This window comes from Drosophila mauritiana, chromosome 3R (genome assembly GCF_004382145.1).
Source record: "Drosophila mauritiana strain mau12 chromosome 3R, ASM438214v1, whole genome shotgun sequence".
In the NCBI taxonomy this organism is placed as follows: Eukaryota; Metazoa; Arthropoda; class Insecta; order Diptera; family Drosophilidae; genus Drosophila; species Drosophila mauritiana.
This window is the reverse complement of record NC_046670.1, coordinates 6,276,897-6,301,052: the sequence shown is the minus strand read 5'-3', so window position 1 is coordinate 6,301,052 and position 24,156 is coordinate 6,276,897. Positions and strand designations below refer to the sequence as shown.

Below are 24,156 nucleotides of genomic sequence, written 5' to 3'. Positions count from 1 at the left end.
ATAAATGCGCGCGCCAAAAACATTCACAGCTAGAGCCTAAGCACGCGAAAAGTAAACGCAGAGGCGAAAGCAAATTAAAATACGGATTTTTATGGCACTTTTTTTATTGCAACACGTAAAACACAAATTGAGACAAGATGGAGTGGAGTGTAAGCGAATTGCGTGCGCCTGCCTGCCACAAGCAATTACAATTACAATTTTAAATGCAACGCACATAAAATGCACGGAATGTCTTTTTAAACGATAAGGGTCCGCAATTACATGGCAAATCTCGCACTCCGGAATTAACTCAGTTGTAACCGGACATTTCAACATACCACAATGTCAAACGGAATGCAAGGCGATATGCTCTCATTCAAATTGGCTGCTATTTTTGTCACATTATCGTTAATGACTCTGGGAAGTAGGTATCGCATTTAAGTCTCCCTGATCTCGGTCTCTATTCTCGTATTCAATTTCCAGACCCTTCTTCTCTGGCCAGCAGTTCAAGGGAATGCTCGAGTGTAAGGCCAGTAATCCGAGAAGATAGTCGCCAGCAATTCAACTGGCTGGGCAGGATTAGGTACACCAGGTCAGCGGGTGGGGTGTGGTATCCCTGCTCCGGAGTGGCCATAACCAGACGTCATGCCCTCGTGCCTGCTCACTGTGTTCTATTTCTGGATAAGGGCGATGCCTACAGCTTTATGGTTGGAAACAGAAGACACACCGTCAGTCGTATTTTCATTCACCCAGAGTATCGTTTGGAGCTTCCGTCTTACGATGTTGCCGTCCTTAAACTGAACTCCCAACTGAGATCCTGTTTGTCCATATCGGAGGATACTGAATCCCATGACGTGATCGCCCGTCTATTCGATGTGGTCAGTACGCTGGTGGATAAGCATCCGAAAAGCCTTCATACTCTGGCCAGGGTCACGGGTCACCAGTACTGTCAGCGAAAATATAAAGATTTCATACTTAGGCACAATGAGATTTGTGCGTACGTCCACCAGGATAAAGATTTCCTAACTGGCGCAGCTCTATTGGGTATCCAAATTGTAAATGGATCTGAGGCTTGGCGTCTTTTGGGAATATCAACGCACGGCCCGTACGAAAGAAACCGCAAGATACCCGATATCTTTACGCTTATATACCCTTTCAATAACTGGATTGGGAACATTCTTAGTTTATAACTAAGTGTCCGGAAGAAATTTAAGAATTATTTAAAATATTAAACAAATGGCATTGTCATAATATTAAATTCAGAACAAAGTTTCATTCTAAGTTTCAAAGTTCACATCTAAAGAATCCTCTTCAAAAATATACATACGTAACTAAATAAGTGTTGGAAAAATAGATTGCATTGCGGCAATAAGAAATAACTTCACACTTTATCTGCAAGAGGTTATTGTTCTCAGTGTGCGAAATCATTGTGATTTCCTCGATCGGAAAACACATTGTTCAGTTGACATCCAAATGTGAGCGAGATGACAGTAACCGAGGTTCTACTGGTTATGCTGGTTATGCGTAAGTGATGTAATGCAATTAAAATATGCTTATCTACCAGTTTTCTTTATTTATACTTATCAGCCACCGGTATCATCGCTGAAGTTCAGCGCTGTGGAAGACTGTTGGAGAATCAGCTTTACAACGACAAAACATTCGCGGAACAGGATGAGCATCCTTGGCTGGGTCGTATACTCTATAGGGATGCAAACCAATCTACCACCAGCTATCGCTGCACCGTCGTACTGCTCAATCCGCGTCATGGCCTGGCGCCAGCTCTCTGCGTGGATGGAAGGTCCATCCGGGAGAACACCCCCTTCGCGGTCATGTTAGGCGGCCCAGAGTGCTCCTCCGGCGGAACCTTCGAAATAGACGAGATCTTCGTTCCGCCTAACTACACCCACACCAGATACGAATTCGACTTCGCTGTGATCCGCTTGAGGAAGGAGGTCCCCTTTGCCCAGCACATCCAACCCATATGTCTTCCTCAATCTGGAGAGTTTGCCCCGACCTTAGCCGGGCAGAACGTGGAAGTGATTGGCTTTGAAGTACGGACCAACGACACTAGCAGCTTGCGCCGGAAGACCTCTGCCCACTTGGTCGTCCATTCGGTGTGTGAGGAGCAGTACAAGCACATATCACCACATCTAATTTGCGGGTACGTCCGCGGAGCTGCTTTGCAACCAGGTGCTATCCTGGCAGGAGTTCGCCTAGTAAATGGGGAACCGAGGCAGTACTACCTCATCGGACACCTCCTGGCTAAATTTGATTCGCTTGTTTCAGGAGCAGACCTTTTCATGTACATCGCACCTTACAGAAATTGGATAGAGGCGAGAATCAACGGATTAAACGAAGGTCGCATTTCATTAAAAGCACCTACTTAATAAGTAAAAACAGTGAATTTATAAAACATTGAGCAACTGCATAAAAAAGATTTGGACTTTAACTTTATTTATCCATTTTAAATGTCTTAACCTATTACATTTTATTACCTTTAATTCTAAATAAAACGTTTTACAAGTTTTGTGTAAAAAAATCAATCTGCCTTACATTTAAAAATAACGGATAGTAACCACTAGAGCTGCCACATCGCAAGAATAATCGATTAAGGAATTCTTATCGATATGTGGCGCGTCAGTTGAATTATCGGCGTTTGCATGCGAATGGCAGCATCACCAAAGAAGAAGAATTTCCCTCCAAAATATTGGTTTTATTATGCCAACAGCGACCTAAAGAATTGTTTACAAACTGAATGAGTAAACCAACTCGATGACCACCATTCTAGACAACTTTCAACGCGCCGAAAAGATCGGCGAGGGCACCTACGGTATAGTTTACAAAGCGCGTAGCAACTCCACCGGCCAGGATGTGGCGCTCAAAAAGATTCGGCTAGAAGGGTGCGTAATCCAGATGGAGCAGGACTGCTCTCCAGTCCTCCAACCATCCACATGCTGTTCATGGCAAGCATTGGAAAAAATGTCGTTCACCTGTACCCCGCAGCCCGAATTATGTGGGAGCTGCGCCGTTTCCAAAGTCCGTAGCACCACATGATTCGGCTTCGTGGTGCAGGACATCATCGGGTTTTGATAGCCAACGGGTATCCACGATTGCCAGTATTTAGCTTTTTTTAATAGCATAATTCCGATTCACAGCGAAACGGAGGGTGTTCCTTCGACGGCCATTCGAGAGATCTCCCTGCTGAAGAACCTTAAGCACCCAAATGTGGTCCAACTCTTTGACGTGGTCATTTCCGGTAACAATCTGTACATGATATTCGAGTACCTGAACATGGATCTCAAGAAGCTGATGGACAAGAAAAAAGACGTTTTCACCCCTCAGTTGATAAAGGTAAGTACACAAGTGCTGCAGCGCATTATAATATTTTCACATTGCCACTTTGCAGAGCTATATGCATCAGATATTAGATGCCGTCGGCTTTTGCCATACCAATCGTATACTGCATCGCGATCTCAAGCCCCAGAACCTTCTCGTGGACACGGCGGGCAAAATAAAGGTGAGACTAAAGGCTTTACCCTCTGTTGGTTCTGTGATAATAACGAATTCCAACTCCAGTTGGCTGACTTTGGCCTAGCAAGGGCCTTCAACGTGCCTATGCGGGCGTACACACACGAAGTCGTCACCCTTTGGTACCGAGCTCCAGAGATTCTGTTGGGCACGAAGTTCTACTCCACGGGAGTGGACATCTGGAGTCTAGGCTGCATTTTCTCTGAGATGGTAGCGTTATTATGGAATGTACATTCCAAGCGGATCTGATTACTAAACCCAAAATTACAGATTATGCGCCGCTCCTTGTTTCCCGGAGACAGCGAGATCGATCAACTTTATAGGATTTTCCGTACCTTAAGCACACCCGATGAAACAAATTGGCCTGGTGTGACGCAACTGCCAGACTTTAAGACCAAGTTCCCAAGATGGGAGGGAACCAACATGCCACAACCTATAACCACACACGAGGCTCATGAACTCATAATGGTGAGTGTATAAAATGTAAATCCGCAATGGAAATTCACTACTCTGTACCTTGCAGTCAATGCTGTGCTATGATCCCAACCTGCGCATCTCAGCCAAGGACGCACTGCAGCACGCTTACTTCTGCAATGTGCAGCATGTTGATCATGTAGCCCTGCCTGTAGATCCCAATGCCGGCAGCGCTTCGCGTCTAACGCGGCTCGTCTGATCGTGTCCAATAGCCCCAGATCTAGCAAATTACTTGTGTTTCTTAGTATAGTAAGTTCGATATCTACCTCACTGTCTTTAAGACGAAACTAGTGCAATTATATGATGTCTATATCTAATCTATTTTACAGCTGCCAGCTCATTATCATGCATTCCCCATTTTCACTCGCACCTAACACACGATAAATACACGATCATCCATAAGTAAAGAGTTTATAGTTTATTGCTTAGCATGGATTACCAGGAGCTCAGCCGGGCAAGGTGTCGTTGATGATGGCGTGGCGAGACTTTGGCGGCGGAATCGAAATCCCCTGCTGCATCGCTAGCGAGCCTCTGGCGCTGTCGGGTGTGGCTATCGTCGCGCATATACGTGCCAAGAGTATTGCGCATGCTCTCGGAGAGCGGTGAATGGGCTTCGATATCACCATTTTCGTCATCGCTAGTCGGTGCATCGCCCGTTGCGCTGCTGTCTGTTTCCTCTGCGGTTTCTTCATTCTCAATGGGAGGCTCCGGTTTGCTGACTTCTACTAGCTTCGTCGAAGATTGGCCCTTGGCCGAAAATAGGGGCAGTGGTCGTAGTAGGGTCACCTTTCTGGTTCCAAGTCTTCTCATTACAGGTGTCTCCTCCTCAGGCTCGCCTTCCACATCCTCTGCCTCCCTAGGCGGCGGAATATTGAAGCTGCCGTAGAAATTAGTTTGGAAATCCTGCGGACTGAAGCGCTGTACTCCGTAGTAGCTACCGGAATTGGTGTCGTAAAAGAACATAGGCTCTGCGGACCGTGGCGGAGAAGGTGGCACAAAGTAGGGATCGTAAGGGCTGTAGGCATCATCGTTCTCAGCCGAGCCGTAGACTGGTCGTCGCTTTTGTTGCTTGCGGCGCTTTCGCTTGCGTTTCTTGGTAGTCTGTGGGGCCACTTGAGCTGGTTCCTCAAGCTGAAGCTCCTGGTCGTCATCGTAGGACTGCAGATAAACCGGCGACGTCTCGATGATGTTCGCACTGCCATCGTTAAAGAAGTTGGCCAGCGGATTGGTCAGGTTACGAAAACTGAAAGCGGGCTGAACACTGCGGACGAAGCTATTCCAAACACGAACCAACGGGCGTTCAGTTGTTGTAGGAGCTGCTTTCCCCAGACTATGAATATACCGCCTTCTGTATCCACCACGAGCACTCGGCAAAAGGACATACTCGATGGGATAGTTTCTGGAGCTAGAATAAAAATTGCGTTCAAAGTTTCACTTTAGTTACACTTTTTTCAACTCAAATATAAACGTTTTATACAAAAAATTTATCCTATATAAGCATATAGTTGTTTCAATTGTTTATGTGATAAATATCTATAATATGCAATACAAATCTAAATAAGGTACAGAAACTACCAAATCTGTCGAAAATCGGAACTTCATTGTCGTCAACGTTTGCTCACCCAATCTTTGCCTGCTTTTGCGGCAAGCGTCGCTCAATCTCGAGGGCGGATATCCTTACTCCATGCGAAGGACAACTCCATGCTACAAAAAGCACTAGGGCAGTAAACAATTGCCACTGCATTGCTGAATCGTCGGGCTTACAATATAGTATTTGGAATGCGTCCGTTACCGTTCCCGGTCGAAGGGAAACTGAAACTCATCCGATTCGCGAAATCAGTGGTCAACAGCTCGATGGCGCTGCCTTTGTCTTTTTGACCAGCTCGTTGGATTAGTTTTTATTGGTTCACAGAACGGTTGGCCACAGTCTTAGCCAAATTGATTTGTAATGGCATTGTCCCAAGCCCCAGATCATTTCCAAAGCTATGGCCATGTTGGTGGCACTAACTCATGCCGACACTAAGCCAACTAACCCAATTTGGAGACCATCTTCATATCTCCCGCGGGGCTCGTTGGCAGCTGCCAATCTCGCCCATGCATATGTAAATGGATTTTTATAGATTACACAATTAATACGCCATTCAGTTCTCGGCTGCGACTGAAAAACTCGTTTGCTGGCGGGTTCTGATTTCGAAATTTATGCTAAGCTGTCCGGGATGAGTCGTCGGCTTGCGAAATGCTTTCTCCAGACGAATTTGTGCTTCTCCTTATCAAGATTTTACGATCTGTATAAGCATATGGGTGTATTAATGGGTGCATCTTCTAGGCAGCTCCTATTTTTTATGGCATAACAATGCTGATTGTGGTGGCAGCCCTAAATGGACACATTAGATGGATTTGACAAATTTGTCAAACTTTATTACTGATGAAATTGGAGCATGGAGATATGATATGTTTTCGTCAAAGGGAAATCATGTGAAAGAAATATCACACTTTCTAAATATGTTGCTTGAAATAAAAAATTGTGTTAAGCCACTTAAAATAATAAATTAAAGTTTTACCTTTTGCACAAATTGCTCAATCAAGAGAAACCAAAAGCAAATTAGTTAGTAGTAACCTCTTTAATCGAATCTGAATTGGTTGCATAAAACAAACAACATTTGTTAATACCAATTGAAATATAATAGTGAATACGTGAATAAAACAAAATAAAATGCTTGCATACAAGAAGTTGTTAAATTGAAAAAGTAATATAACCATGATTAAGTTCTCTTTGTCGATTTCTTCTACAGAGCAAAGCGAATTTATTGGCTTAATATAACTTATTTTTGGCCCGGCAATCACGAAATGTGAAAATCCTTATCAGTCCAAATCGCAAGCAATTTATTGAGTTCTTTTGAAGGGAAATGCAGCGACAAAGACAAAACGCAAACAAAAAGCACAAAGAAAAGCGCAAAGAAAATTCGTAACAAGTGTTTTTCTTTGCCAAACCGAGGAGAGCGAGGAAAAGCGTAGCCCAGAGAGAGAGAGAGGGCTGTCGGCTGGGAGAGGCAGGAAAAGCTTTGGACTTGGCCATTGGCGAGGCAGCTCAGTTCAGTAATCGGTTCAGTCGACTTTGAGATTCCTGGCCAGAAACGACGGAGAACGACGGTTTCCAGGACGGCCGCGTCGTGTGCTCTAGAAAAGGAGAGTTGGAAAAACGCCAGCGGCAGCTAGCGCCAGAAACGCTGCTGTCACAGTTTCCACCTAAGTCGAAGGAAAACAAGTCAAAAGGCTCGTTCAAGTGGCAGTTGCTTTTTTTGGGCCAAGCCAGCGGTTCGTTTCGCTCGTGAGTGAGCCCCAATGCCTGTGTAAATGTGAGCAAGTGTATCCCCGTGTGTGCCTGCGTGTGCGTGTGTGTGTGTATCTGTGTGCGCTTCCTTCGTTTTGTGTATCCGTACAGCGTTTCGCTGGCGAGCTGCTCCAAATTTATACCCAGCATATTTTTACACATTTAATTGAATTAAGTAAAGGGCTGAGCTCGACCGCGGAGAACAGTGTCGCCAGTCCAGTTGGGTTCTTTTCGGCCCGCTCGCTATCTTTATATAAGAGAAAAGAGCTCGAGAAGGCCAGCGAATTGCGTAAAGTTTGTGTACCATGTGGTTGTGCCGTGGGAAAATGACATTAAGTGCTTAAGTAAATTATATAAAAACATTAAACGCCTCGCTGGGCATCCATAACTCGGAGACATTCAAAGCGACAGCTGTTCGCAGCCTGGAAAAACACTTTTCAGGCCTTCCGCTTTCTTTTGGCCAAGATAAACGGATATTCGCCAGGCAATTTCCCTTGCCCTGTTTTCGTGGCAATATGAAAAATTCAACCGTCCCCCAGGTTGTCACAACCGTTTCTGAGTCGTGGGCGGAGTGGGTGGTTGGGCTAGATTTTCGACTACTGTCAAGGTGTGCGCCTACCTCAAGGTCTAGTCACTAACCCAAAGCCCCAAAGACCACAATCACATACGAACATCGCAGCAGATCAAGCCAGCGAAATAAAGTCATCTTGGCGGGCGATTCTTATTCTAACATGGCAATTAAATAAAAATAAAAATGGGAATGCAATAAAAATAAATATTTTTAAATATATTAAATAAACAAAAGTGTTGCCCTTAAGTAGGCTATTTAAATTTATTAATTTACTTGGTATAAGGCGAATGAACCGCCTGAATCTACGTTGCACCCTTAGAGACCCTATAGAACTTGGGTTTACCAATTTGTTTCCGTGTGTCCCAGGTGGCAGGTGGCGGGCGGCGGGCGTTGTGGTTACCTTTGCCGTCGAGCAGGTGTCTGACTGGCTGTGTTTTTGGCGTCACTTTCGTTTTCCTTCTCGCATTGCCCTCGCTCAAGTGCTGTGCTTGACCATAACCACTAAAAGTGTCACATTGCGTATACGCCGCGTGGTGTCCTCGACCGAGGTGTGTGTTTGTACGCTTACTGTTGGCTGTTTTTCGCCGTTTTTGTTGTAAGCTCGTTTACTTTTGGCCAGCACACCACCCACGCAAAGCTGTGGGCCCTCTCAGTGGGACAGTCTCTCGCTCTCTCTCGCGACTGAGCTGCGTTCTCCTTTCTCCGGCGCACTTTCTCTCCCGTTCAGCTGTTTGTTTTGTTTTGAATCGCATTTCTCCTCGAACTGCGGCAGGAATGCGCTGTTTATCCCCGTCTGTTGTCGGTCATTTGGTCACGTTTTCTGCCCTTCTTCATCTTGAGGCGCTCATGTCTGGCAATTTAAATTTTATTGTGATTTTTATTCTTGGCAAAAGTAAACAGCGAGCGCCTCTTTTCCCAGCTCGTCTTTATAGAGCAATTTGGCGCCCAAAAGAATGCTCCGGACACGGCGATAAAAGCGATGTGTCTGCATTAGCTGGACGATACCTTGGGGAAGAAGGGTGATAATAAATGACGAAACCTAGCAGCAATTTAATATTCAATCCTCCTCGCTGTTGTGTTCTCTGCCTTCTAGCAAATTTTTCGATATAAAGAAAGTCCCTTTAGCTCATAAACAAAACTTTTACTCAAAATACGCCATTCAGTGCACAAAGAAAATCTAAATGGTAAACTATTTGCATACCTGTACACTAAAACTACTCCCTGTCAACTAGTTTTAAGAACAGTTATTTAGAAAACGTAAAACGGAGCCAATTTAATTAAAACTTAATTTTCCAAAAACAAATAATCAGCCCAAGATGGAAGAGAATTTAATAACTTTGCTGACTTTATGTATGTTTTGCGAATATTTGTTTTTTTTTTTAATTTATCCAATTTATTCCTCTGTAAGCGTTCCGTTGTCCTCCTAGACAAATTCGAACTCTGTCAGTTAAGGCAACGTCTTGGCATTCGTCCAATAGCAAGGCAGCCCACATCCTTGCTCCCCATCAGCTATCCCCCCATCAGCTCCCCTCAGCTATTCAACCCCCTAGACTTCCGCTTCCGTTCTGCTGGGTATTTGCAACATTTTCGGCTGTCTCCCGTCGACTGCCAGACTTTTATACTTTTGTAGGGCGGGGGGGTTCATGGTGAAAGCGATGAAATTTCCATATTCCTCGCATTAGCCAACTAGCGGCGGCTGCGCTGCGCTGAGTGACTGCTCATTAAAATGCTATAAGTGTAGGAACAATTTGCATGTTGCACGAGCTTCGAGCTGCGAGCTGCGAGCTGCGAGCCACGAGTCTCGGGCTTGGAGCTGAATAATTAACACTCCAGCAAGACCTGTTGGCAGCTGGCATTTCTCTTGGCTTTATTCGAGGTTTAGGAGCGTACAATCAGTGAGTTGGAGTTCTGCCGGATGAAGTCCATGTAGTTGCGTATGGCCAGGAAGCTGGATATGATGCGGTCGTTCTCCCAGCGCCAGTCGATCATGATGCCCACCAGATAGAAGTTCTGAGTAACGTGCCCCTTCTTCTGCATCCCAACCAGAGGTGCGCCCAGGTAATACGCCACCGGTTGCTTGTGGTAGCCACACACCGTGTTGCTGCTGGTCACCAGAGTCTTAACCTTCGATTGGCAGAAGCCCCGACTCAGCGTGTTTACCCAGGTCTTTAGCCTTAAGTCCTCAAAGACGCGAAGACCAGCCACTACAAATGTCTGAGCGACCAGGGTCTCATTGAGCAGGCTTGGCGGTGGCATGCAAATGGGCATTACATTCGGGTAGATCTTTGCGTCTCGCTGAAGAGTCAGCACTGCCAGGGAGTTCTTCAAGGTTCGCGAGTCGTAGTCCGGATGGATGGCTATCTCAGCCAGCTTGATCTCCTGCGACGGGCGCACGCAATAGCCATCCGTTTCGCAGACTCTCACTCCGACCGGAGCACTCTTGTTGTGCACACCCAGGTGAACGGAGAAGGCCTCCGCTACCCCGCTGTACTGGACAAAGCAGTGGGCGGGCGCCAAGACAGTGCGCTTCGATACCAGCACGCCCAGGCATCCATTGTCCCGAATCTTGCCCTCAAAGCCTGAAGTATTGAACGAAGTTGAATTGCGGATTAGCTGAGCCGCTCAGAGATTCTTACCCTTGCCATACACTATCCGGGCCACCCACTGGTGCTCTGAGGGAATGGCGAAGGTGCTTTGCATCTGGAGCATCTGATCTTCGTTGAATGCCCCGCACTGGTTATCATCCACTTTCGCCGACCGAACTTCCGGGCCAAAAAGTCCGACGAGCAATAATAAAACTGCGATTCTACCAAGCATTCTGAAGCGCAGCTCAAAGTCAACTGACTGGGAGCTGGAAAAGCAGACAATGCATTTTGCACGGGGGATTTGCCCAGAAGCTTATGATCGATAGAGCTTAGCAGGAACACTAGAATGAAAATACAATTTAATTGTTTTTACAATTTCTTTAAAAAATATATATGAAATCAATAGTGGAGCTTGAGCTTCTAAGTGTATTTCAAAACCTTTATAACAAATATTTTAAGATTTTAAAAATCTTATTAAATCTTATTATAATTAATATTAAACTATTTGATCAGCACATTTCGCTACTCCAAGAATGAGTTAATTTCTTTCCGTGTAACAAGATGTTTGCTAAAATTTCCAACTACCTGTTTTTCTACGTATCTAATTAATGTTCTATGATTACATTACGGCTAGCGATCGTAAACCCGTTTCCGATGCGGATCCCTGGGCAGTTCCCGTCACGATGCATCAGTTATTTCACTGAACCCACAAACATGTTACTTCCTCATTTCGAATAGTTTATTGAGTATTCACATAACAAGTTGTACTTCTATTTCGCATTTTCCATTATCCAGGAGCGAGCCCGTCGGACATTCTGGTAGACCTGAGTGGTAGCCTGTCCGGCATCCACGTTCCGGACCAGAATGGCCACCAGGTAGAAGTTGTGCGGCATCTCATCCCGCACATCGATGTCCATCAGTGGTGCTCCCGGATAGAACTTGGTTCGTTTCACGGGATAGCCGCACAGCTGGTTCACCGGGACTAGGACGCTGGAGGATGTCAGTTGCTTGCACTTTTGGGTAGATACTGTCATGGCCAAGCCCTTGCCCTTCTCCGGGGCCTTATGATTGAAGCCGGTGTAGTGGAGGTTTCGATTGGTCAGCGTATCCGGTTCCGAAGTGCCCTCCAAGCAGATCGGCTGAACCCAGTTGGTCCACTCGACTGGTTTTTCCAGCCGAAGGATGGCCAAGTCGTTGTCGCCCGTGTCCTTGTCCGCTTGCGGATGCACCTTGATCTCCACCACTTTGTACAGCTCAGGCCCAGGCACACAGAAGTCCTTGTCGTTGCACGACAACTCCTCCTCCGGGGAGTCGGTCTCGTCCCAGACTCCCAACATTGCTACGGCTTTGGTGTCTCCGGATCGGGTGCTAAAGCGCTTTACGCACGTCGCAGTAGTGAGGACGTGTAGCTCGTTAATAATAACCACGGAGCACCTTGTATTCTCGTACCGATTTCCTGGAAAATCATCGAAGGCGAACATAAAGGGCATTAGCAAAAGCATAGTTCATGTTATTAATTATTAACTTGGGTCTTTAGTAGGGGGCTTTTCATAATTAACACTTCTCAAGTTAACTGACCCTGATCCTCCAGCAGAATGCCCACCCAGGGATTCTCGGAGGGCTCCGCCCGCTCGTTGGTGGTGTACAAAAGCTTTTCATCCAGACGACCGCATCGAAATTCTGCCATCGACATTGCTGAAAATGTATATAGCATTTTTAATAAATACTCGTAGTAACTTTCAACTGTTTCAATTTTACTAACCAGCTAGCCAAGCCAGAGTTAAAAGCTGAACAAGTTTTCCGCTGAGAAGCATTTTTATGACGATGTGCTCAACTGCTCAGAGTTAACTAATCGAACAGAATTGAATTGAATAGTCTGAAATCGCGTCGAGCGCAGTTGCCTTTTGCTGTGAATAATTAATTAACAATCTCCCGCTCTCTCGTTGTTTATACTTATGATTCTCAGTGTGACTATCAAGCATTTCTAGTAAACCTTAATCTCTTTGAATCTTCCTTCGTCTGACTACTTTCTTTGTGGCCATATTGAAGATATTAAGATATAAAGATATGCCATTTTTTAGCCAACTCACCTTCAGCTAACAACTAGTATTAGTTGTCACCTTAAATTAATTTAAAATATTTTATTAACTCAAATAGGCGGCATATCGGCTGTATATAGTCCCATAATGGGCATTTTAAAATTATTGTGCAAAATATCCCACTTCATGGCTGCCAGAGTTGCAGATTTAAGATTATTTTGCCTTTGCTCGACTGCTTGGAAATCGATGGAATAATATTCTTAACCGCTTAAAATTACAGGCAATTATCAGGACCTTCATTATATAGCCATTAGACTCTTGGAATATCCCCTCGCGCCCTCTTACCCACGGAGCCTGCCCTCAACTAGGTTGAATAATTAATGTTTCAATTAGAATACGATTATCGAAGGCAAGCACAAGCTGCTCGATGGGATGCGAAGGTGAAGGACACCGAAGGACATTGTAACTCATCCGGCCTGGTAGTAGTGTTGGTGGTGGTGGGGGGCTGGACTTAACACTCTACTAAGAACGCTTACAAATTGCCGGCCAGATCCGGTTGGCAGTTTATTGTCCACTCAACTTGACCTGCTTGAGCTGGGGCGTTCATAATTCGCATTGTTATGAGCGCCTCCCTCGCCTTTGTGGCCATCCAATCAATGTGCTCCTGGTCGGGTCTGGACTTTAATGAACGGCCGGCTGGCAGGCTGTTTGGTTGCTTGGTTGGCTGGTTGGCTGGTCGTGCGGCGGTGCTCGTAAAACTTGGCTGCCCTAGCCTTGAGTTTGGCCTACGCTACATCCAGGGAAGAGGGCAGTGGTGAAAAGTGGGGCCCATGCAAATTGCTCGGACCCTGAACAAGCTGCGTGGGCTTTGGGTGCGCCTTTCACTTGTAAAGAGTCGAGAAATGGCCTCCCATTTGCGTGTTCCTCAATCTTTAATCGCTGGGAGCACGTGAACAGCCTGATTCGAGAGTGCTTAGCCTTTGCAGCAGGACTGGAACATGGCTGGTCGAATCGAACTGAATCATTGATTAGGCTACGGACCGAGGACTATGGCTTCCTTTAAAGAGTACATCAAAGTCCAGGTTTCAACCTTAAGTTTATTCAGCGTTTAAAAGTGAAGGCATACATTTAGGTATGGAAGGTGATATTGAGGCCGAAAATATATATAAAGAATAAGCTTGCTAGATTCTGGTATTTATGATTTATTGATTTTGCAGGACCGGATCACTATGAGCGACAGAGCAGCTCGGTAATGATGATAGCATGACGCGCGACGGCGAAATTCCAGCCATTTTCAATCCGAAAAGAGTGCGCACTCCTTCCGTGGTGGTCACCGGCGACTCCTCGACGAATGGACCGTACAGCAACAACAGCACCGGCGGAGCGGGAGCCAGCAGCAGCACGGCAGTGGCCCCCGGATCGTCTGCCCAGAACGGCGGCAGTGGCAGCGGAGCAGCGGGCAGCTGCGGGTTCAGCAACGTGCTCACCTCGAGCAATCCGCAAATAACCCACCAAGACTCGATCTCGTCGAGCCAACAGGACCCCAATGAGGTGGTCATCATCCCGGCGGACACCCCTACGAGTGCACCGGGCAGCCACAATGCGGCGCACCACTTCGGAGGCGGCGACTCCAGCGACACCCAGACGGAGCAGCAGCAAGGCAACGGGCACGGCGAGGAGTCCGAGCTTCGCTTCCGGAAGCTGCAGGCCTGCAAGGAGTCATGCTGCTCCGAACTGGCCCGGAAGGTGGGAAAACTTATGAATCATTCACTCAATTTTAATGCTATGCGATCGATGTCTTCACAGATGTACTTCGGAGTGTGCGTGACCATCCTGATGACCGCCTCGTGGGTGGGGGCCACCCACTGCATTAAGTACATGTACAAGTACCGTGCTCCGTACGACGACTTGCTGAACGACGACCAGGACACGTCTTCGAGCCGCGCCGACCTGAGCACGGAGCTGGAGGACATACTGGCCATCAGCGACTCGTCGCTGCACCACGTCGAGGACGCCACCGAGATGTTCAACATACCACCGCGCCAGCCGGTCTACTTCAGCGCCCCCTTCTTCGCCGCCTGGTTCTTCACCAACTTCTCGCTGCTCTTCTTTCCCATCTACCTGCTGGGTCTGGTCTCCACCCGCAAGTGCGAGAAGCTGAGCGACATCCTTGGCGACGTGCTGCGAGGATTCCGGGAGCGCGGCTTCACCGTGGGTGAGTTGGATTGAGTTCGTCCGACATCCTTGAAAAACTTCCTTTTCACTGGCTCTTGATCCGCAGGTCGCTTCCTCAATCGCTGCCTCTGCTTCTGCATTTTGTGGCTGGTCACCACCTACCTGTACACCCTCTCCCTGCACGTCCTCTACGCCACGGATGCCCTGGCCCTGTTCGCCACCAACGTGGCATGCGTGTACCTGCTATCCTGGGTGATCCTGCACGAGCAGTTCGTGGGCGTTAGAGTGAGTACTTTGTATCTGCAATTTTGAATTTCAAAAGTTATAATTTTAAAAGCGTTTAACCTTAATTTATTACTGCATTATACAAAGATAAAAGCCTTCACAAGCATCAAAACACAAGCAAAAAAACAAAACAATTTGATAAACATACAAAATCAACTATTTGTTGATAACAGAATTTCATCTCTTCATTTTATGTGCCTTCGCTTGGAGCTCCTGCTCCTTTTCCTTCTGAAGGATCTTAACTATTTCCGAAATTACACAACTGTCCAGCATCTTCATTGGCTTGCCATTCTCCAAAACGGCCACCTCCAGGCGGCTCTGGCCCAACTGGGTTACCTCGAGAAGGGCACGCGTGGCTAGTTTGATGGCTTCACATTTGGTTGTCACTTCATGGTCGCGATAGGCCTTCTCGAAGAACTCCCTCACAGTATTTGCCGAACGCCCAGTGGCGATCGCCTTGTACTCGTAGAATATCCCGGATGGTTCCGTGTGGAAGAGACGTGCAGAGCCATCGGCGTCAATGCCTCCGACTAGACAGGATATTCCGAAAGGACGACGTCCAGTGCACTGAGTGTACTTCTGCTTAAGCTGGGCAATGTATCTGGTGATGTACTCGGGGGTCACCGGGTTGTCGAAGTTGAGTCGATGGCTCTGGCACTCCATCTGCCCTCGGTTTATTAGGATCCGTGCATCGGCCGTGAGACCGGCAAATGCCAACGCAACGTGCTTGTCGAGCATGCTGATCTTTCGCACCGTTCGATCCTCCTGCATCGGGGACACCGAGCTCTTCTCCACGCCCAGCACCACGCAATTGGCTCCACGAACGCCAACCGCTGTGGAACCCTTTCGAACAGCTTCCTGGGCGTACTCCACCTGCAACAGGTGGCCATCCGGCGAGAATATGGTTAAAGCTCGATCGTAGCGTGAGGACATCCTTTGGATTAGTTAGCAGGCAACAGAATATAATGTTTGCTTGCAACCAGTTATTTTGTTGAAACAATATGAATTTTTCTTATATTCGAAGTTTGACGTGAATATCTTTTATTTTCTACACCATAGTGATTATGATATGATGTTATTACAATTCTTTGTAAATAAATCATTTCCTTTGAGTTATTTTGAATATATTATACCAAATTTGGAATTTTGCAGATCGTGGCCATTATACTCTGCGACACAGGAATAGCGTTGCTAGCCTATATGGATGGAATTACGGAAAGCCGAACCCTAAGCGGCGTGGTCCTGGCCACATTGGCCGGAGCTGGCTATGCCGTGTTTAGGGTGAGTAATCCGTCGCCCGCCCACATGGGATGTCCTGCTTTCCCGTTTCGTGTGCGGCCATGTCGTGCTCATATTGGCCTGTCGCTTCACAGGTTATGTTCCGCAAGGTGATGGGCGATCCGCCGGTGAGCCAAATCGCCTTCATATTCACCGCCCTCGGCTTCCTCAACGCCCTGCTGCTGTGGCCCGTGGTGCTGGGACTCTACCTGACTGGCACGGAAAGCCTCACATCGGAGAGCATACCCTGGAACCTGCTGTTCGCGGCGAGCCTCCTGCTCCTCGGTAGGACTCCTTTCCCAGCCCAGCTCCTTCTGCATTTGTTGTGCCGTAAACTTTTATCGCCGTAATTAATTTTGATTGCAGTTTTCCACGTTCTGATGCAGTTCAGTGCCGCCGTTACGTACAACATGTTTGTGACATTGGGTCTGATTACGGCTGTGCCCGTTTCTGGCGGTATGTACACGGACGAGCTCCTCAGCATGTTTTCCAGGAGTTGGGTGGAGGCGGGGTGGTCGAGGTCTGGGGTTAGCCTCTATTCGCTCGAAGGATTCCGTGACTATAAGTTGTTTTAAATTGTAATATTCAAGCGGGGCACTCACGTGGGTCACGTAACAACATTTGATCTTTGTAGTGGGCACATTGCGACATAAACTTTTACAAAACAATGGGCGAACTTACTTGGCCAAGTAGTTACTGGTAAAACATAAAACAAATATACCTCTTTCAATACCTCTTAGAACAAAGTTGAAATAGGACCTCGAGATTTAAATACCTGATTGAAAAATACATATTTGAATATCCAATTTAATTGAGCTATTTTTACATCTCACTCGATTCCTTAGCCCTCGATGTCATACTGTACAGTGCGAACTTTGCTGGCATGAAACTGGCCGGAGTTATCCTGATTGGCATCGGATTTTTCCTAGTCATGTTTCCCGCCAACTGGCCAGACTATATAACGCGATTGTTGCGGTAAGTGGGAATATATTTCGTATTTATTCATATTGCTAGGAATAATTGTTATGCAATTAATATGCTAATTTTCTTTGTCAGAGTGTAAAAGACTCGTGCGTGTTTGTTTTGAATACTTAACGGCTTCAGTTTATTCTGGTTCTTTATTATTTTTTATTATTGTTTGGTTGTTGCTACTCCGTGGCATTAATGACTAAAGCAAACATTAAAATAAACCATCGAAATAATAATTTAACTTTCTACTCATGTTTGATTTCGATAAAACGCTGTTAATTTCCTGTATACTCACATAAACTAAATATATTTAATTTTATATAAACAAACATCTTGCAGAAAGAGCGTTCGTGCCATACTCCGCTACCAATGTTGTTGTGAATTAGCCGAAATTCGCTATGCTCATTCGGTAGGCCAAAAACACAAGCTAAGCCAAACACCCAAAGCCCAAAACCCAAAACCAAAATCGAAATCGAATACAAAACCAATGCCCTGATTCAATGCATTAGATATTAATTAGAGTCGTAGGCAACCAAAGATTTGTGTTTATTGATATCCAACTGAACAACTTCCAACTGAACTTTGACCTGATAATGCTAATCATAAGTAACAGAAACTTGGCAGATTTTTTACTGAATACAACAACAAAAACTTCTATGCTATCTATAGGTATATATATACTAAACACCCATATATTCCACAAGCAAAAACTACAACACTTTGGCTTCCAACTTTGCGCTCACCCTTGTTGAACGAAATACATATACATATATAGACATGTGTATCCAACTGTAACTATATTTACTTTATGTACACCAAATTATCCTCATATATACCGATATAAGCCCCCTCACACATTTACGACATATATCTATCTATATATCGTTACATCGTTTAATAAAGCCTAAAGTTCTACAGACACTAACTACTTCGGCTGTTGTGCAATTGGTTGACAATCCCATCTCGTTGTTGTTCTTAACGTTTTTTGGCGCTGCCGTTACCATAAATGTACTTATTCTTATTGTTGTTGATCTTTTTGATGATTTCGTTTCGTTTCGGCATATCAGCAACCCCAAGACCCCTATAACATGCATATGTACCACCCATGATGACATGGCATATCCGACCGATCTCAGTGCCAATCTTTTGTTTTGCCCACTTGTGTATGATATATCCTTGTATCTGGATGTTGGTTGCTGGTGCCGAGGTTCTATTACTGTAGTAGTTCCCACACCTGAACGACACAAAACCGCCCACACATCCTGAAACCCACACACACATACACACACACCTCAACGTACTTGTATGTAGTTTGAGTTTCGCTGGTGTTGCGAAAGTTTCCGTTTCAAGATCCACGCAGAACTCCAAGAATATGGATGCTGGTGACTATGATATTGCTGATGATGATATGTTTGGCTGTTTGTTGTGTGACCTCTACTGAATTGCAGCTTCTTGTAATTGGGTTCAATCTGTACCTGGCAATTCCCGTCTGGTGTAAATAAGTTCGATTTTTGGTTCAATTTTGTTTTGTTAACTAAACTGTCTGCACTTAGAAAGGAGAGCGCAAGTTACCATAGATGTTAAATTGCAGCATGACCGAATTTAACATGGCTGGGTATCCCATTATCCCAAGTAAGGTCGGTTATCCATTATCATTTGCCCTCCAACCTGTCAGGATGCTACCGGCCAGAGAGAAACCAAATAAAAAGCAAGCCCTGACCCTTAAAGCGATTTAAACCTAAATAATGATATACATTTAAATGCATTCAAATTGTTACTGATTGGCATGTTTGAACCGAACTTCGTTTTCTCTTCGTTTTCGTTTCGAATTGACGGTTTTTCGTTTTCCAAACTGATCTGCTCTTGAGTTGCTCCTTTATTTCTGTGCGATCTGTCTGTCTTTAAACTCTTTAAATTCTTCAAGCTCTACTCTATGCTAATACTCTACCTACTTCTTATATATATAAAAAACGTGTCGACATTTCTCAATTGTCTTTTTGCAGAAGCATCATAATGCTGGGTCACAATGCGAGGTGAGTTTCGAGATTAGGCTGAGATGAGAATTGAGTATGTTATTTTAACCACCTAAGCCAAAAACAACACGGTGCCCGAAATCTGAAAGAAGGGTTTTTCGTTATTGTACCATATAGGAATACCTTACTCTAAATACCCAGCCCATACCGAGACAAGCAATCAACAAACTTACTAATATATTTATCCAAATCCAACTGTAAGCGAAGTATGTTTTTTCATTCGATTTCGTTATAATCCTTAGTCAACTCTTGCCTAGACTTTTGATAATTCGGGTTTACTTTGGTTTCGTTTGGTTTGATAAGGACTGCAAGTGATTCTCCTAACCTTATGTACATCTCGCATCTAAGTTTTGATTTCAACATTCCTTTCGTAAGCTAATCTGAGTAACAATATGATAGCCTTTGGTTAATAAGTAAACAATGACCGAGTAGTCCCGGTCTACAGATTTTGGTTAGCCATTCTTTTGGCCCAGTGCTAAGGTAAGTCGATCCGAGAGTCTGCATTGCCCACCGCCAGCCAAAGTCACCTCACATAAAGTGCATCGATGGGATGCCGAATGACAGACTCACCCAATCACCCAAGTACCACCAAACCACCCACCCACCCACTTTCGGAGACACCGGAGTAGATGCAATGATCATGATCTTCCTTTGAGCCGTTTCTTGTATAATATTCTTTTTGGAGGCCATCTGAAATCGATTGCTGGTTGTCAACGATGCAGCAGCCAAGGATTCATGCCCCTTTCGAGAACGTCCTCTCAGTGCTTGGCCGCTGTATCGTTTACACTCGTTGTTCAGAGAACTAGCAGCTATCTAGCAGTAGAATCTCCTGATTTGTATATAGTAACACCGCTAATCTGTACTATTGCTTCTTTTCTTCTTGTTTTTCTTCTTCACCTCTGCCACAACCTGCCTATCTCTCTTTCTCTCTCTCTATGTGTGTTTCTCTGGACTATCTCCTCTTCTCGAACTGTTCTCTCTCTCTCTTTCTTCACACACCTACACCAAAAAACACATACACACTACTGGACTGGACCTGGCCAAATTGAATGACCTACATTGCAAAATACAACAAAATACACTGCAACAAATTATTGTACCTGACCACACATTGAAACCATGTAGCGGTAGGCCAGCGCTTTGTAAACGAGATGCTATAGTCACGGGACCGTCCACCAGATATGCGCAGCGGCACATCACGCGCACGCACCATATAAGCTAAGAGTTTTGGACAAGTCACTGAAATGTACAGAAACCAAAAAACAGAAAAACAGAACAAGACAAGATATATTTTGTAAAAAGATTTTCAAAAAAAAAGAAATTTAAAACCAAAGAAAAACTCTTAAAATCGAATGCACCACTTGCCAGACCGGGGTAAGTACAACATCTAATTGATTTGCTAGCGATAAGTACTACTATCAAGGTACAGTTGCCACTCGTAGAAATAGCAACATGACAGGCATAGTCTTGATTTTTCTTTACTTTTTCTGACGTTCTTTTTTGACATCCCCTTAAGTTATGCGTTCTCTTCTTCTCTCCCATATCTTTCTACCCCTCTGTCTGTACTCTTTTGGATTTTCGACTTACAGATCGCAGCATATATATGCTACCCATTACAAACATAAACGAAAGTATTACGCGGTCAAAACCGACTCATACGTTGTTTGAGCCAATCGCATGAATGATACCAATAGAAACCAAACCAGCGTGTGGCTTCCGACTGTTTTCGCTTAGGCCCCTGTGCCACTGCCACGCCCACGCAACTCCCCAGAAAACCCAAAAAGTTTTTACAACTGTTATGCGACTGTTAAGAACACTTTTGTACCAAACTACGTTAAGTAACATTCAAGTTTCCGACTGAGAAACTCAAAACGAACGAACGGTGAGAGCATCCTACGATTATTTTTGATCAACTCCTGAATCACTAGCTGCACCCCCAATCCCCCATGTACAGCTCACTAGATCGATCAATCACTATCCCAAAATCGAAAAACGTTGAAAAGTCTTTGAATCTTTTTTAAGTTCCGTTTGCTTTGTAACGTTACAGCTTGCCTATGTTGTTGAGAAGTATCTTTGCTATTCAAGCTACTTATGAACTTTGGAGAGCACCGCTTAATGTAACTATTTCGGCACCCGTAACTTAACCTCCCGCTTAAGCCCCAAACACCAACACCAACACACACTCCACATACACCAACAACCTACACAACACACACAATGTATTTGTATATAAATGAAAAAATAAACACAAAACATCAGTAAAAAATCCGTAAAAGTCTTAGCGCTTAGGCTATCGTATCCGGGCATTGCAGACACGAGATTCTACCCGGAACCCAAATGCCGACGTGTCCGCTCGATCTGCAGTGCCCAGTCCAAAAAGATATAGTCATGCAAGCGCTTACTCTATGTAAATGTGAGTGTACGTAGCGCCTTAGAGCTAAACACCTAAGAAATGCCTAGAAAGTAACTAAACTAATGCCAAGCAGAAGAGATCCCTAACCAGATACATAGCTAGCCCGGCCGATACTAACAGTTGACACTTTGTCTTCCACAAAAAAAAAAAAAAACAACATGTCTTCCCACACACAAACTATAGATGGGGTCGCGGCCCTCGGAGCGGTACTTCAACAGGTCAGCATCCCACCATTATCGACTATCGGACGGGATACATAAGGTCCCATCTTCGTTCACCCTCTGGCCGTGTGAGATGACTGATCTGTCGCCGACCACCTCTGGGTTTCTACATGGCCATGGCGGCGCCAACGCACAGCATCACCAGCAACTTTTGCACCACCAACAGCAGCAGCATCAGCAGACCCACCAGCAGCACCTCCAGCAGCAGTACCACCACCGGCAGCACTCGCTCCACCAGCAGCACCTGCAGCGCCAGCACTCGCACACCTCGCTGACCAAGATCCACCGCCAGAGCAGCAGCCACAGCGTCCACGGTGGTGGCGGGCGGGCGGATCACCACCGAACCACTACCGGAGCCACCGGACGGCTCTTCTCCTACTTCGGAAACGAGCAGGATCACGAGCGCAAGAAGTCGGAGACGTCGTTCTTTAATCTCGGATTTCGGAGGAAGTCCACTGTGGTCTACTACGCTCCAGCGGATTAAGGGAGCAGCACTTGCTCAGGCATATCACAACCATATAAGCAAGAGGATACAATCAGATTTATTAGCGAGACAGATGGGTTATTGTTTGTTTGTCATTATATCATATTTATTGTCGTTGTTGTTGATGTAAAAGTTCAATCGGATCGCATGCAGTTACAATTTTGCTCAAATATAACACAATTTAAAGGCTACAGTTACAGAAACAGAGTTACAGATACAGATGCAGAAGCAGCTGCACATGCAGATACAGATACACACCACAGCACGGAGTTAGTCTCCCCACCTCCAATGTACCCCTGGAAGCCATGACCACGCACCCTGCCTCGCCTTGAATCTCAGCCTCAAGATACAGAAACCCGAGAAGGAGCCCGCGAATTGAGCTCAAAAGTGCCCCGAAAGTTAACTATATATGGTTATAATTTAATACTCATAATTATTACGAAATTGTATAAGGAATCGAAGCCAATTGTTTTAGCAATTATATACATTAATTATAACGGCAATTAATAGTCAAATATTTTAAAGTGAACTCACTAAATGGCACACCTTGAGAAGGGAAATTTAACGAAAAAATGAACAGAAAATCCAAGATATTAAATGCAAATAGTTGATAGACGTCACCGAGAATATTCAAAATTCACCCGGCTAAGAAACCCATTAAACTGTAAGCTCATCTAGCGACTAGATCCGAATGGTTTTTCATTTAAACATAACAATTACATATATAGGGACTAATGTTTTTTTAAAGGCTTTTATTTGAACGCGAACTGAATGTGAACCGGAGTCAAAACGAATCGAAGTATTAGTATTTTTAAATGTTTATGTGTTGTTCGTAATTTGTAATTCGAAGTGTTGTACGCGTAGAGTCGAAATGAATCAACGAGGATACTGTTGTATTAACGCAACCGTCTCTTCTTTGAGCCAATCTGGGAGTACCCATTGTGGATTGCTCAGATTAGAGCCGTTGCATGTTATATGAACTAAGTTGTGTAGCCACATCCAATAATTGATTTGTGATAGTTTTTAAAAATGTTTGATAACCAACCGCATACACCACATACTTTTACCTACCCGACTCAAAAAAAGAGAGGCGATGGTATAGCTGGGATGTATTTAGAACACACGAAAACCGAACACGAAATAAATAGTTAAATAAAACCCAACCGACTACGGAATGTACTACATATTTCAATGGGACAAAACCAAGCATGCCATGACTAATCTTTCATTTGTCTAGGGTAACTGTCAGGAAGGAACATTTTCTCAGTATTAAAACATCAACCATTCTGAAATTGTTAAAATTCTAAAAGGATTAAAAAAAATCATAGTCCAAATTAGAAATTTTTCTTGATATTTCGTGGATAGAAAGCCGATTGTGAGCCGTTGGATAGCGCGAACCTATTCAAGTCGAGCCAAGCGATCGAGTTATCGCGAATATATATAAGATACTAATACTATTGGAGGAGAATTTACGCCGCTCGGCGGTTAGACGGGCGACGTGAATCGTTTTGGAGTTTTCAAGACCTTTTGTAATTTTTGTTCTCTGAAGTATCACAATTTGTGATATCAATTAGCACTTTTATAATATCTGGAAAATTCAAGCAGCGGATTTTGATCTTTGACCTGTGCTCGTCGCATATAATACATTCAAATTGTAAAGCGTGAAGAAAACTCACATATTGGCAAGGATCAGTTCTTTTGGAAGCACCGAAAACTAACGTCTTAACTAACGCCGGGAACACTCGCATTCAAAATGAATAAGTTTGGTAAGTCAATGGGGTTTTTACTACA

General features: G+C 44.9%; 9 protein-coding genes across 30 annotated transcripts in view; 5 read left to right on the top strand and 4 right to left on the bottom strand.

Annotated features, from left to right (window-relative positions):
* Positions 1-312: 312 nt before the first annotated feature.
* LOC117143953 (vitamin K-dependent protein C-like) lies at positions 313-2,440 on the top strand. The gene is made up of 3 exons (XM_033308887.1): positions 313-403; positions 463-1,503; positions 1,567-2,440. The coding sequence occupies exons 2-3, from the start codon at positions 1,464-1,466 to the stop codon at positions 2,364-2,366; spliced, it is 840 nt and encodes a 279-aa protein (XP_033164778.1). The 5' UTR covers positions 313-403; positions 463-1,463; the 3' UTR covers positions 2,367-2,440.
* Positions 322-1,169, top strand: LOC117145185 (plasma kallikrein-like). Its single transcript, XM_033310741.1, has 2 exons — positions 322-403; positions 463-1,169. The coding sequence occupies exons 1-2, from the start codon at positions 322-324 to the stop codon at positions 1,167-1,169; spliced, it is 789 nt and encodes a 262-aa protein (XP_033166632.1).
* A 219-nt stretch (positions 2,441-2,659) lies between the features above and the next one.
* LOC117144677 (cyclin-dependent kinase 2) lies at positions 2,660-4,388 on the top strand. The gene is made up of 7 exons (XM_033310000.1): positions 2,660-2,879; positions 3,135-3,330; positions 3,386-3,496; positions 3,556-3,717; positions 3,778-3,975; positions 4,031-4,230; positions 4,311-4,388. The coding sequence occupies exons 1-6, from the start codon at positions 2,752-2,754 to the stop codon at positions 4,178-4,180; spliced, it is 945 nt and encodes a 314-aa protein (XP_033165891.1). The 5' UTR covers positions 2,660-2,751; the 3' UTR covers positions 4,181-4,230; positions 4,311-4,388.
* Positions 4,379-5,772, bottom strand: LOC117144676. Its single transcript, XM_033309999.1, has 2 exons — positions 5,604-5,772; positions 4,379-5,386 (listed from the first exon to the last, which is right to left on the bottom strand). Exons 1-2 carry the CDS (start codon positions 5,723-5,725, stop codon positions 4,417-4,419), a joined length of 1,092 nt encoding a protein of 363 aa, XP_033165890.1. The 5' UTR covers positions 5,726-5,772; the 3' UTR covers positions 4,379-4,416.
* A 1,328-nt stretch (positions 5,773-7,100) lies between these two features.
* On the top strand, positions 7,101-23,540 carry LOC117144056 (putative thiamine transporter SLC35F3). 17 transcript variants are annotated; one of them, XR_004459628.1, is made up of 12 exons: positions 7,101-7,337; positions 13,725-14,253; positions 14,314-14,722; positions 14,789-14,967; positions 16,120-16,248; positions 16,341-16,530; positions 16,612-16,701; positions 17,091-17,220; positions 19,218-19,247; positions 20,373-20,621; positions 21,295-21,364; positions 21,844-21,905. XR_004459628.1 is itself a non-coding variant. In XM_033309063.1 (11 exons), exons 2-11 carry the CDS (start codon positions 13,771-13,773, stop codon positions 22,363-22,365), a joined length of 2,232 nt encoding a protein of 743 aa, XP_033164954.1. In that variant the 5' UTR covers positions 7,101-7,337; positions 13,725-13,770; the 3' UTR covers positions 22,366-23,540. The 17 variants fall into 17 exon arrangements, 12 of the variants coding, with proteins under 12 accessions (XP_033164954.1, XP_033164944.1, XP_033164943.1 ...); XR_004459625.1 differs by having other exon boundaries at positions 20,373-21,364; positions 21,844-21,906; XR_004459627.1 differs by lacking the exon at positions 21,844-21,905 and having other exon boundaries at positions 21,295-21,838.
* Positions 9,726-10,718, bottom strand: LOC117144058 (CLIP domain-containing serine protease 2). The gene is made up of 2 exons (XM_033309066.1): positions 10,520-10,718; positions 9,726-10,462 (listed from the first exon to the last, which is right to left on the bottom strand). Exons 1-2 carry the CDS (start codon positions 10,698-10,700, stop codon positions 9,762-9,764), a joined length of 882 nt encoding a protein of 293 aa, XP_033164957.1. The 5' UTR covers positions 10,701-10,718; the 3' UTR covers positions 9,726-9,761.
* LOC117144059 (phenoloxidase-activating factor 3) lies at positions 11,194-12,339 on the bottom strand. The gene is made up of 3 exons (XM_033309068.1): positions 12,231-12,339; positions 12,047-12,163; positions 11,194-11,924 (listed from the first exon to the last, which is right to left on the bottom strand). The coding sequence occupies exons 1-3, from the start codon at positions 12,280-12,282 to the stop codon at positions 11,239-11,241; spliced, it is 855 nt and encodes a 284-aa protein (XP_033164959.1). The 5' UTR covers positions 12,283-12,339; the 3' UTR covers positions 11,194-11,238.
* LOC117144060 (proteasome subunit alpha type-7-1A) lies at positions 15,022-16,005 on the bottom strand. The gene has a single exon (XM_033309069.1). It carries the CDS (start codon positions 15,898-15,900, stop codon positions 15,145-15,147), a length of 756 nt encoding a protein of 251 aa, XP_033164960.1. The 5' UTR covers positions 15,901-16,005; the 3' UTR covers positions 15,022-15,144.
* Positions 23,541-23,746: 206 nt separating the features above from the next.
* LOC117144053 (heterogeneous nuclear ribonucleoprotein R) overlaps positions 23,747-24,156 on the top strand; it is a 57,624-nt gene continuing 57,214 nt past the window's right edge. The window contains exon 1 of one of the 6 annotated variants that reach the window (XM_033309035.1): positions 23,747-24,131. In XM_033309035.1, coding sequence (XP_033164926.1) covers positions 24,119-24,131 — 13 coding nt within the window. In that variant the 5' untranslated portion in view covers positions 23,747-24,118. The remainder of the gene's footprint in view (positions 24,132-24,156) is intronic. The other 5 variants (XM_033309034.1, XM_033309039.1, XM_033309027.1 and 2 more) reach the window with 5 other exon arrangements.